The sequence below is a fragment of the Toxorhynchites rutilus genome, chromosome 2 (genome assembly GCF_029784135.1).
Source record: "Toxorhynchites rutilus septentrionalis strain SRP chromosome 2, ASM2978413v1, whole genome shotgun sequence".
Taxonomy (NCBI): Eukaryota; Metazoa; Arthropoda; class Insecta; order Diptera; family Culicidae; genus Toxorhynchites; species Toxorhynchites rutilus.
In genome coordinates, this window is record NC_073745.1 from 306970874 (window position 1) to 306983412 (window position 12539).

At 36.2% G+C, this 12539-nt stretch overlaps 1 protein-coding gene across 1 annotated transcript in view; it reads left to right on the forward strand.

The window, feature by feature from the left end:
* The window catches only part of LOC129765163 (feline leukemia virus subgroup C receptor-related protein 2), a 127821-nt gene that overhangs the window by 68160 nt on the left and 47122 nt on the right, over positions 1–12539 (forward strand). The window contains exon 4 of the mRNA XM_055765064.1: positions 9970–10072. Coding sequence (XP_055621039.1) covers positions 9970–10072 — 103 coding nt within the window. The remainder of the gene's footprint in view (positions 1–9969; positions 10073–12539) is intronic.

Below are 12539 nucleotides of genomic sequence, written 5' to 3' on the forward strand. Positions count from 1 at the left end.
CTGGGCATATAGTGATTTATCTTGTTTACTCCGGATCAGATGTGGTGTAACTGTGACTCGCATCCGAAATAAAGTTGTTCCCAGCTGGGTAATGTCAATGCAAATAGGATTTGTTTTATTGATTAAAAAATGCAGGTGCTTCGTCAAATAATTTTGCTATAAAAAATGATCTGCCATAAAAAAAATCTGAAAACCGCAGGCTTAATGGAATGGGATAGAGTGGACCACTCTACCTACAAGAGCTAAAAGTATCACGATTTTTGTATACCCACGGATTACTTATATTCGATTTCAGTTGTTGACGTGCTCGGGCTTCCGGCACGCTTTGCGTCATTTACATCTTTTCGACCCTCCGAGAACATTTTTTCTCCGATAAACGTTGTTCGGTTAAAGGTAGGTTCATCAGATGTCATAATCAACATTCGGAATGTGTTCTTTGATCTATTTTTACAATAGGTAAAAAATCGAAGATGAACCAAAACACGTGTAAGAAAAGCAGTTGTCAAAAATTAACTGAACATACATAGCCGTACTTGTCAGCATAAGTGAGAGACATGAGGACCAACATAATGCCACAAAAAAATTAGAATCAAATATACGTAACCCGCGTAAATTCGAAAGTCGCGATAATTTTTGAACAGAACTCGCATAATTAACATATACAGCGGTTGTCCGCTAACTGAATGAAAAGCGCAGCCCAGTTAACGAATTCCGCTCGTTAACTGGGTTGACTTTTCAAACGTCAAAAAACACCGAGGGCAACGTCAATGGATGCACTCAAAAACTACTAATTGAAAAATATGGAAGCGCAGAATAAAAACTACACTGAGAGTAATAATAAGTAGATATAATGATTTGATAAATGCAACCAATCGTGCTTCTGCCGCGCTAATTATTGATTTAGCTACGAGGGGAAATTGGTAAACATATATGTCAAGCAGAACCACGATTCGTAAGTCAAATATCCGCTACATTTTTCCGGCGAAAATGCACGTATTGCAATTATATCAAAACTTTTACCTTTGTATTGCCTTATAGTAACAATAAAAATTGGTAATGTGAGCTTTTCTAACCACAGTCTTCAGATATGACACATTCAAGTTTACTTATGTTAAATAATAAATATACTAACCTATGGTAGGGATGTCACTTGAATCTGAGATTCATTTTACAAGGAAGGAGCCCTGTCTGGATGGTTGAAAAATAAGGAATTTTCATGATTTTTTGTTTGAATGTTAGGAATAAAGTGAAGTGGGTATTTTGGTAATTGTTTAAGTTATATTTGTAGATGTATTTTCCGTTTTTTTTTTTTATTGCACGAATAATGATTATTACGCTGTTGCCAGCTGGATGCGTAGACGCTGTTTGAAATCGGTGCCCGGTTGGTGATATCGGTTCTGAAGCAACAGTTCTGAACGAATTCCGATGCATATTTTGAAACTCTAGAACAATACGTTACATAGGGGTTTTTGAAAATTCGAAAAATAGCCAAAATGGCGGCCATTTTTGTTAAAAATGAATTAGTTTTAATGAAAAATCGCTTATTATGAGTTATTTTTATGATTTTCTTGCTCATAAAAAATGGAAAAAATGAGAACGGCTATGTAACGCTTTAGGTAAGGGGCTGTCCACATACCACGTGGACAGAAAAGGCACGATTTTAGACTCCCCCCTCCCCCTCCGTGGACAAGCGTGGATATTTGCATACCCCTCCCCCTGTTGTCCACGTGGACATTTTTTTTATTTTATTAGAATAATTGATAAAATAACTGAATTGCGCATAATTAAATTTAATTTTCCTTCAAGTTTATTTTGTTTCAAACTTTACTGCTTGCCGCGCTTTGCTGTGTACATTGCGGTTTTATGGCAGAGTAATGAGTAGCAAAACAAAGCATATGTTTCATATGAGTTTAATTGTGAAATACTTTTAATACGAAGATATTAAGGCTATCTGGCTCGCCAACACGGAAACGCGAAATATACAGTTTAACAATCTGCATCCGAATATAAACCACACAATTCTAAAAATTGATCTTGAGCAACACCAATCGAACAAAAATAGATTGATTTGAAATCACAATCAGATACAATTTTAGTACACGATTTCTTAAACACTTGTGAAGAAATGTTTTGCTATCACATAGAATACAAATTCAATACTTAAAAGATAATTTACGTTCACAGCTTTATTTCAGAAGTGTGCTTATTCTATCTGGAAATTTTAAAGGAGTAAAGGATCAAAATTTTTAAGCGATTTCGGAACGCCTGTAGCTTCGATATAAATGATGACATGAAGATAAAAAACACAGTATTTTCAAGCTACAAAATTTTAGCTTAGGGATATCGTACGTACATATTTTTAGTTTGATGTGTATATGCGTTGTAGACAAAGGACAATGCTAGAAAAGATAAAGCGTTTTTGGTTTGCTTTCAAAATTTCTATAGATTTTAAAAATATATTCCCAATAAGAATCCAATCAATCTGATTATTTCGCTTACATTTGATTCATAGAAAGTTTCAATAGAACTATTTAATACAGAGGTTTTCTCTATCCAATGAAAAATAATCCTTTAATTTTGAATTAAGAATATTTTATGGAATAATGAACGCCCAGCAAATCGATAGTCAAAATTTGAGAATATTCTATACAAGGCCCAGTTGTTGCTTTGACGAATGCATTATTTTTAACAAAGTTAAAGTGTTTCAAAAATCACTCAAATTTCACATTTTGCTCTTCTATTTTTTTTTTCGTCGAGTGTTGTTCTTTGCCCACTCCGGAATACGATCGGTTACAGAAAATGTCGGTTCATTTACACACTCGTTTTATTTTTAGTCGTCAGCGTAATACCTTTTCCGCAATAGTTCGGGAATTTTTTAGAGGGTACTAATAGTGTATTAAAAATATTTCCTTTTTTTTAATTTTTCAACTGCGCTTATCATTCTGTATTGAGTGCCTAGATGGCTTCCAAAATGCTCGCGAGGAAAAATTACTTCAGAAAACTAACGACTCATTGATTTTCTACTTATCTTGCTCGAAAAGTTATTTGTATTGTTTTTAACACTCCTTTTATGCATTCCGCGGATTTGCATTTCGCTTGAAACCATCATTTCGTACGAGTTATAATTCCGTATTCCCTATTTCGAACGTTTTGCCTATTTGATGTTCGAAAAGAAACAAATCGAACGAAATGCAAACACAACTCAAACGGAATACAGAATGGAATTTTATCAAGTCGTTCGAAATAGTTTTAAATAGCTAGTTTTCCTCCGCTTAAATCCTTATCAAAATATCACTTATAAAATTCGAACAGATAACTAGAGAGCAATTCAACGCCGAATTAATCAGCCGCTGACCATCCTCCCCATTTTTCAAAAAATTGTTCATTTTTTCCATAAAATCATAGCTTTGAAATCTGCTGCCCGCGTTTTTGCCTTAAACTGACTTCAACCTTTCGTGGTCGTTTGTCTGCTCTCAGCCACCACAGCAAGGAATGATACTAAATACTTTATTGAACGATGTAATAGTTTACATTTTTTCTAAACGAATTTTAGTGTCTAGTGAGCTTTTTCACGGATGTATACGGAGATTTTATGGATAATAGATAACGTTACTCACTATAAACAAAATATTATAAGAGTGGAAAGACAAGAGAGTTTCAATCGAGAAAAATTAATTCTGACCGCTAAGGGTTAATTCAAAAAGAACGCTGCTTAGCACGATTCAATTGCTCATTTCAGGAAATTTAGCATACAATTCTGTCTTCTTCTTCTTCTTTGTTTTTAAGAGGCTTTAAACTTTGCAGTTCATTCGCCTCTATAAAATTCTGTTGTTAAACATTTACATTAGTGCAAGGATAACAGTGTGGTGTCAAGGAAGGAATTGTAGAGTGGTTGGAGAGCTTCAATTTGGTTGATAGAAACAATCCAGTTTATCATGCATTTTTGGAAAATTGATAAAAACCCATAAGAAATACAAAATTTTGAGTTTCTTCTTTACCTCTAACAGTTACTTGGTTCCATTAATTTCAATGTTGTTCAACTACATTCTACGAAAAAAAAAATCTTTCAAATGAGCAGCATAATCATTCAAAGTAGCGTACTTTCTAATTTAGAGTCAGTTCAAGACTTACGTAGCTGAGAATCAACCATATTCGTAGAAGGTTTTTTATTCAATTATGATCCTCTATCACCTCCTGAAATATTCCGAATCAGCTACCTAATTCCACATATATTTTTATCAGAATACTGGTTCAATTGTTTCAAGGTTGACGACTCATGAAAATGTAAATATTGATTCCTAGAAATTGATTAAATTGAAATACTTTGGAAAAATTATCTTACACGCATTTCTGTATGCAAAACTATACAGACATTATTATCCTAAGACTAACTGTTCTCGAGATATAGCGAAATGTACAGATAATTATATCTGATGAAAAATCATTCACGCGTATCAAGAAATCTCAATCATAATGGAATCGTTGAAATTTTATAGTTTTGGGCTATGAGGGTCTACGCATACCCCGTAACTATAAAAGTTCGATCATAGGAAATAGCTTGGTCATTCACAATTTACGTGGGATATTTTTTCACTGAAGAAGGTCAATGATATGATAAAAAGTATATAAACGTTTGACTGGGCAGCACTCTCAGGCGGTGTCTTGTGCATAATTCGTCTTGTGTCTTGTGTTCAATTCGTCTCGCCTCGTCTCGGCTTCAGTCACTGTCGAGACGAGCAAAATATCCCATTCCAGTACACGAGTTTCATTGAAATGTTTTATTTGGTAGACTGGAGAGACTTCAGTCAGTTTTTCTCGGTATGATCAGTGATGTCAGATGAAAAGACATGTTTTTGTTTTGAGAAAAACAACAAACAGTTTTAAGATTGATCAATCAATAATACTCTTTTCTCAGTGCCAAAATATTAAAAAAAACATAACAAAAAGGAATATGTTTCATATATCTTTTGGTTTCATTGATATTTTTCCTCGAACATATGGTTTCATCACTCAGACGTTTTGTTATTATGGATTTATTGGGGTAGTGTTTGTTCACCTAATCAACGATTTATCAAGAAAAGTTTTAAATCTAAATATATGTATTTCCAATAAAGTAGTTGTTTTGAATTACTCATTTTCGTTCAATATGTGAAGACCCTTTTCGTGGTATGTTAATATATTCAAAACAGTCATCTAGCATCCCTGGATATGAGTTCAATGTTTACATTTGGTTGTGTTGTTTGGAAGAGGCCCATTTGAAAATCTGTAAAATCTTGCAATTACTGAATTGAGTTTGATGGTTGCAGTTGAAAACATACATGCTTATGCAATACTAGTTTAGACGTGAAACAATTTTTGAAGATAAAGGCGGAGCAGAAGAATACCGATGCTTTCAATCAACAAGGTGTACAAACACATCAAACAAACTAGACGATTCGACTGATTCATCGACGAGCGCGGTCAAACGGTCGTTGAGCCAGACGAGCTACTCGTCTGTTTTTAGTCGAGCTCGGCTTCTGGAATATGAAAACAAACGAGACGAGCACTCGTGTGCTCGTCTCGTTTTCTGGAATAGGGCCCATAATTATATCGCAACCAAACCATTTACAGGCTAAGGGATTGTGAGGTATAGCATATCAAACAAATTCTAGAGGATTCGATTGGTATGCAAATCGTCAAAATTCTTCCGCAGCAAAAATAGTTATAAAGGTTAACTTTATTTCATAAAAACGTGACCTGTTTTCTGATTTGGCAGCCTTAATGAAAGATGTAGTCCTACGTCAAAATATTACAACATTCTTGATTCCGCCGCATTGCCACAACCGTTGAGCTAATTACAATTCAAACTAAAAAAAACTAAGAAGTAAAACTGGAACAAAAACGATGCGAGGAATTATAGCTTTCAAAAATTATTTAGACATGCAAAATGAAAAAGTCAAAATTAGTTAGAATGACACAAAATGTAAAACAAAAATATAAAGTTAAAATGTAGAATCACAAATAATAAAATTAAAAATGCTACTTACTGACACTGTCACTGTATATCGTAATTTTTATTGCCAATATAAACAAAATTGAGAAAAAAGAAAAAATCGATTCTTTCAGTTTTTATTTTGTTTTTTTCCAGTTGTTTCAAAAATTTGGTTGACATCCCTGTGTGACGCTAACCAGTCGGCCAGGAAAAAAACAATAAACATAAATATTCTCTCTATATAACAGTAATGCCGGCGATTATAGCTGCGAAGTTGACGTAGGACTACCTTTGGCTTAGTAACCATTTGTTTGTATTGATTAAATTATTGATTGAATGAGCATTGTGTTTGTCCCGCTTTTGTAGTTTATGTTAGGAAAACACATTCCGGGGGAGAGAGCAAAAATATCCCGGCCTACATTTGAAAATGCTTGCCCTTTTTAAACTAGAGAGGCTTTAAACTTGGAAGTGCATTCACCTCTAATATCCGCAATGACGATTTTCCTAGGCTCCTCGGATTTAGAGTCCGTTTTGAGGAAACACATTTCGACCTGCACAAACGCAAAAGTGACCCTAGCTTGCATGTATTTGCAATGTCCTTTTTTTTCTTTTCCTCTGTTTACGAAGACTTTAAATCTTACGGTTCATTCATCTCCGTATCTGCAATGGCAATTCCCCCAGGCTTCTTTGTTTTGAAATTCTGTGTTAGAAAAACATAGGGGTAGTGGGGGCAAATTGGTCACTGGGGGCAAAGTGGTCCCCTGCTTGTTTGGTAGTATAACTATTGACTATAGATGCCGTATTGCTGTTTGATGAATTTAATGTCTTTTGAGTCATCCTGTACTCCAGTAGAGTCGCATGTTAAAAGGTAAATAAAAACAGAACTCAACAGACTCAAACAGACTCTCTCGATTGCGATTCGGCCGTAGTTCTGTGCGCCTGGTATCTATGGAATTTCTCGTGGAATTTAGTTTATTCAATCTGATATGTTGGACAAATCATCAGTTTGGACGACTGTTCACATATTCTAGGAGAGGTGAACAGATATTTTGTTGAATCTCAGCGATTAATTAGCATAGAAATTACTTTCATGTTTGGGGGCAAAGTGGTCATAGGTGAATAACGACTTACAATGTTCTGTTTACTAAAGCTAATATACCTCATCACATTCTGCTCTTGAATAGGTTCATTTTGTGGCTTTGACTCTGGAAAAATATGCTATTCCAACTAAACCAAGCCTCATTATGCGCAACGTAATGTTCTTTATTAGGTTTTTGTATACATGAGAAAATTTAAATTGAGACTCTAGGTGAATAGGCCAAGCTTATATCACACATGTACCTACTATATCAAAAATGATGTGAACAAATCCCACCCAAAATGGTGTGAACAAATCCCACTTTACCTCTTGAGCTTGAGCTTGAGCTTGGGTAGACTGTACAATTCGTAGTTGCTCTCCGTGATTGACCTAGACCAACCAAATTGCACAAAGAACACACAGAATGACGCTTGGGACTAGCAAATCATTCTCGTTGTGCAATTTTCGGTGATTCGAGCTTTAAATGGTCAATCCTTACAGCCACGTCCTTACAGTCACCAGGGGAAGGGAAGGAATGTTAGTATGATATTCGCCGCCCGAAGACCAGAAGGGTCGCCTCTATAGCGTGATTCCCTAGCGTTTATCATGGAAGGGATAGTTGTTAGTGGGAATGGTTAAGAAAAATCAGGATTCACTGCGGTGTGATTCTAAAAACGAGAACTCTCAACTATTCGGCGAAATAAGACCTGAGAATAACCTGAGAAGGTCACCGAGGAAATTCTTCTAAACTCGCTAAAACTGACTATGTAGTTCGATGTTCGTCACTTGTATTATCTTTCAGAATATTATTCAACGACCAACCGATTTTACATGTTAACATATTTTTCAATTGCTACAACTAAGGTTATTGTGGGCAACCTGAGAAGGTCGGCAAGAAATTAATTAGCATTTTTCGAATCAACGATATATTTTTAACCTGAGATCAACGAGAAAATCCCTCTGAAATTGCTCGAATCGACAATATATTTTGTGATTCATTACTCGTATTATGTATAAAAATTATTTAAACGCAGCGGCTGAGATTATCTCTGGTCAACCTGAAAAGGTCACCGGTGAGACTCTTTACAAGGCAGCCCTTCCTGAAATTCCTTAAATCGACAATATATTTATCAACCTGAGATGGTCATCTAAGTAACTCCTTTAAAGTCGGTCGAACCGACGATATATCAAGATATATCGTCGGTTATCCTCGTGCAACCTGAGAAGTTCACCGATATTTTTTAGAATCTTTTGAACCGACGATATATGTTGTTATCCATCACGCGTTTTACATTTTGAAATATTTTTCCAATCACCACGACTAAGGTTATTTTTGAGAAACCTGAGAAGATCGACGAGAAAATTCTTTAACATTCTTCGAATCGACTATATATTTTTAACCTGAGAAGGTCACCGATGAATTTTAAGGACTAAAAATGGCCGAACCGATGGTATATTTCATTATTTATCATTTGTATTATATTTCAACGCATCCTTCAATCGAGACGTTAGAGGTTATCTTTTGGTAATCTAAGAAGGTCGCCGATAGATGTCCTGTAAAATTTTACAACCGACGAAATATATTTTGTTTTTCATCACTCATATTGTATTTTTTTTTGGGGGGTCTTCGTATCGTGAGTTCAAACTCAGGGCCCTCAATTGACCATCTTTGTGTTGTTATAGAATAACTACGTCCACGCAACCATCATCAGCGATGGAAATCGATCCACGGTGGAACAAAGATCGATACATCCATACAACTGCTCTGCTCTGCAAGAAACATCGGGCTGCTGTTCTATAAATAACTCAACAATGATCAATATCAACTGTCTTTGCTGTCCGGTCTGTTGAACAATGGATGAACAGAAAGAATACCCTTACGCCTAAATGGCTACTACTGTGTAATTTACCATAATGTAATGGGACAGAAAACTTAACGCCTAAATGGCTACTACTAACTACTGTGTAATTCACAATTCATAGAAACATAAACATATGTACATGTACACGATTAAACCCGGGTCTGTAACAGCTAAATGCTAATGAGCCTAATAAATAAATGGGATAAAAAAAATTGTATTTTTTTATTTTATGCAATGTTATATGTTACCACTTTACCTCTAAGCAAAAAAAGAGTTCGATTTTTTACCTTTTTTTTAATGATAAAAAATGTACTATTTTGAATTTTTATAGTAAAAGAACCATAGATGATTATGCAGTTCTGTAATCATCCTCGTTCGAAGTTGAAAACAACTTTGATTTTATGTCAATTTTATTTTAAATATGAATCTCTATATGAAAACATGAGTATTCTCAAGATCTCTTCCTTAATTTTTTTCATTTTCACACATAGGAACCTCCATTTTTCAATGTTTCGCAAAAATCTACAATAAAAAATTATCTCACCTAGGCTGCAATCATTTGAATATAATTGAATGGAAATTATAGTGAGACTACCAAGGTTGTGCAGTTTAAAAAATACACCATATAATTAGTGCTCTATGAATTTATTGCATTTTTATTCAAAATTAATTCTAACAAAACTACACAATTGTTAGTCTGTATACCATATCATCAATCCACCGGGGCCACAAACAACAAATTAATATAATATATTCCACCCAAGCATTCACCCACATCTTGACCTATATTACTGCGCGACCTGCATCGTCGAGAGCACATCAGTTACTAATTAGCATTCTATAAATAAATTTAGTAACCCTACCTGCAGCACTTCACTTACTACATGGTTTTCCATTTCTCTCGTTGCATTTGCATATTCCATGGTTGGTTTGCCGGAAATAACTACGGTCTCACACACCTACGCCGTTATCTCATGCTGCATTTGCCTCCTCTGGACCATCTCTCCGACCCTGCGACCGCCCACATCAACGTTGATTTCCGTTGCTCCGGATAACAGATATTATAACATTAGCAGCACATGGGTCGACTGGACGTCGATGATTTTCATGATCCTCTACATTCCACTAATCTTTCCGGCCAGCTGGATTCTGGATAAATTGGTAAGTGAAATCGCTTTGTTTGACCGCTTCGCTTCAGATCCCCGGAAACACACCATACCTGCAATCCCGTACGCATGGCGCACCAATCAACGTGAAATCTTTTATTGAATAATGACACGAGCTAAACAATGCCGATATATTGCCGCGAAAATCCTTCGCTTAGTACTTGTTCTGGGCCCCGGTTCTCCAGAGAGCGAGAAGCGGATAAATGTGGCCGCCACCGGCCGCCATGCAACTCAATTTCGCCCCATTTCGGAGTGGCACTTCAACGCACCGGCTGTTTTTCGTTTCCGGCCATGACACGACCGACGGAGGGGTCGAGGTTCAATTAAATCGAAACCGTTCGGACGGTTTGGACGATTCGGACTGGGCTGGACTGGCCGAAATGGTTGCCCGGAATAGATGTTGCTGCGATGGGAGGAAATCCGCCAAATCAATTATAAACACAAAAACATCAGAGGCGGCAGGAGAAAGCGGGGACGGGCATCGACAAGAACTCTCCATTATTCGCAGCAAGCATCCGGTCATGAAGTCGACGTTGGTCTGGTTGGTTTCCCCATTGGGAAGGATTTTGACTGATTGCTATAAATTTGAAATCAATTTCTCCATGTTTCAAAGAGAATTTTTTCCTATATAAAACTAGACTGACACTGGAAATCGATTTCCATTTTCTTCAGATGATTGACTGTTCTTGTGCGGGTGTACAAATATGTACCACTCACTGGCAGCGGCAAGCTTTCATCCCTTGTGGGTTATATTCATCCCAACGAAAATAAATAAATAAATTGATGTGCGATTGACAAAATTGGAAATCCTCGTTCGATTAGCGCTCTGGGTTCATGTACTACCGCAAATGAAGATTTTTTTTCATATTTATTTATTTGGCTCAAATTTTGCAGACGCATTCTTTATGACCAAAAAGGACAATTTGAATCATCGGTTTTCCATTTTTTATTTATTGACGTAGGACTACGTCTTTCATTTCTATACCGGGGTGTAAAATCAAAGTTTCGAAAACGAAAGCGTTACGCCGGAGACCGAGATTTTGAGTGTTAATAGCTCCTAAACAACTGAACGAAATGGTATGATAAACACTTCATTCGAAAGATAAAATGTCTACGCGTTCTATACTTGTTACTTTCTGATCCAAAAACTTGTTTCAATAGTCTTAAATTTGCTTTCAAAATAGGCTATTGAAATCACCAATCGGTATATAAGTGAGCGCCGCTCGGAAATCCACTCAGATAGAGGCGAATGAACTGAAAAGTTTAAACCCTCTTAAATCCAAAAAGAAGAAGAAGAAATCCACTCAGTTCTAATTGAACAGCGATTGGAGCATGTTGTCGCTGTTGTGGTGAAGCTCTTTATTTATCATGAAAGCGCGGATGAACGGTGTCACCAAGAGCCTGTTTGTGCACCTTAGGCCAGAAGGGAATCCATCAGGAGGAGAGTGATGCTACAAACGGTTCCCCGGGAAGATCTCGAAGCAGCCGCTACACACACACACATACACGCACGGAATTCTTTCCGTTTGGATCGAGAAAGATCCGGAAAATAATCTGCCAGTTCCTCTAGGAATTTAAAAATACATTCATGTGAAAGAGTTTATTTGAATGTTTTCTATCCATGTAACACTGTGACCAAATATTTTTCAATCAAGTGCTATTAACAGATGGTTATCGAGTTAGCATTAACCACTGGTGGGCTTCCAGTATCGAGGAAAATGTGGAAATATCTAATCGTTACTGAAAATAATCTGCCAGTTCCTCTGGGAATTTAAAATTACATTCATATGAAAGAGTTTATTTTAATGTTTTCTATCCATGTAACACTGTGACCAAATACATTAGGTTTTGTGATTTTTCAATCAATCGCAATCAACAGGATAGCTTCTGAAGATTATTCTTCCCCATCAGTAGGATATTTCCGTATCCAATATTGGTTGCATAAAACCTTGTGCCTCCAACGTAACACTCTCGTTTTCGAAATTCTCAAAATATTCATTCATTCAGAATGAATTCAGATTCAACTTCATACAAATGATTTCTAAATCAACGATAGTCCTACGTCACCCTTGCGGTTATACCATAGATATAACCCACTTCCTGTTTTTCAAAAATAACACTTAAAACTCAAGTTTCAGTAAGGTGTTGTTCGTAAAACAAAACACTTTCTTTTAGGAATTTTCAGGACTTCTGAGTGTACACGGTAGATCTGCTCAACTATCGTTTTATGGAAATTAATGAAGGATAATATATTTCGGAATTCACCAACTTGTAACCTACGTGAGTCGAGCCCTAACGCTTTTTGATATGCAAATATACAAATTTGCGGCACCTGTAAATTTAGCGATAATTCATTGTTCGTTAATTAAACCAATTTAATTTAACTCGTAACTATTGCGGAATTGTCTCACACCACTTCATGAAGTAGGGGAACCCGGGGCAAGAGTGCCACCTCAAGCTAA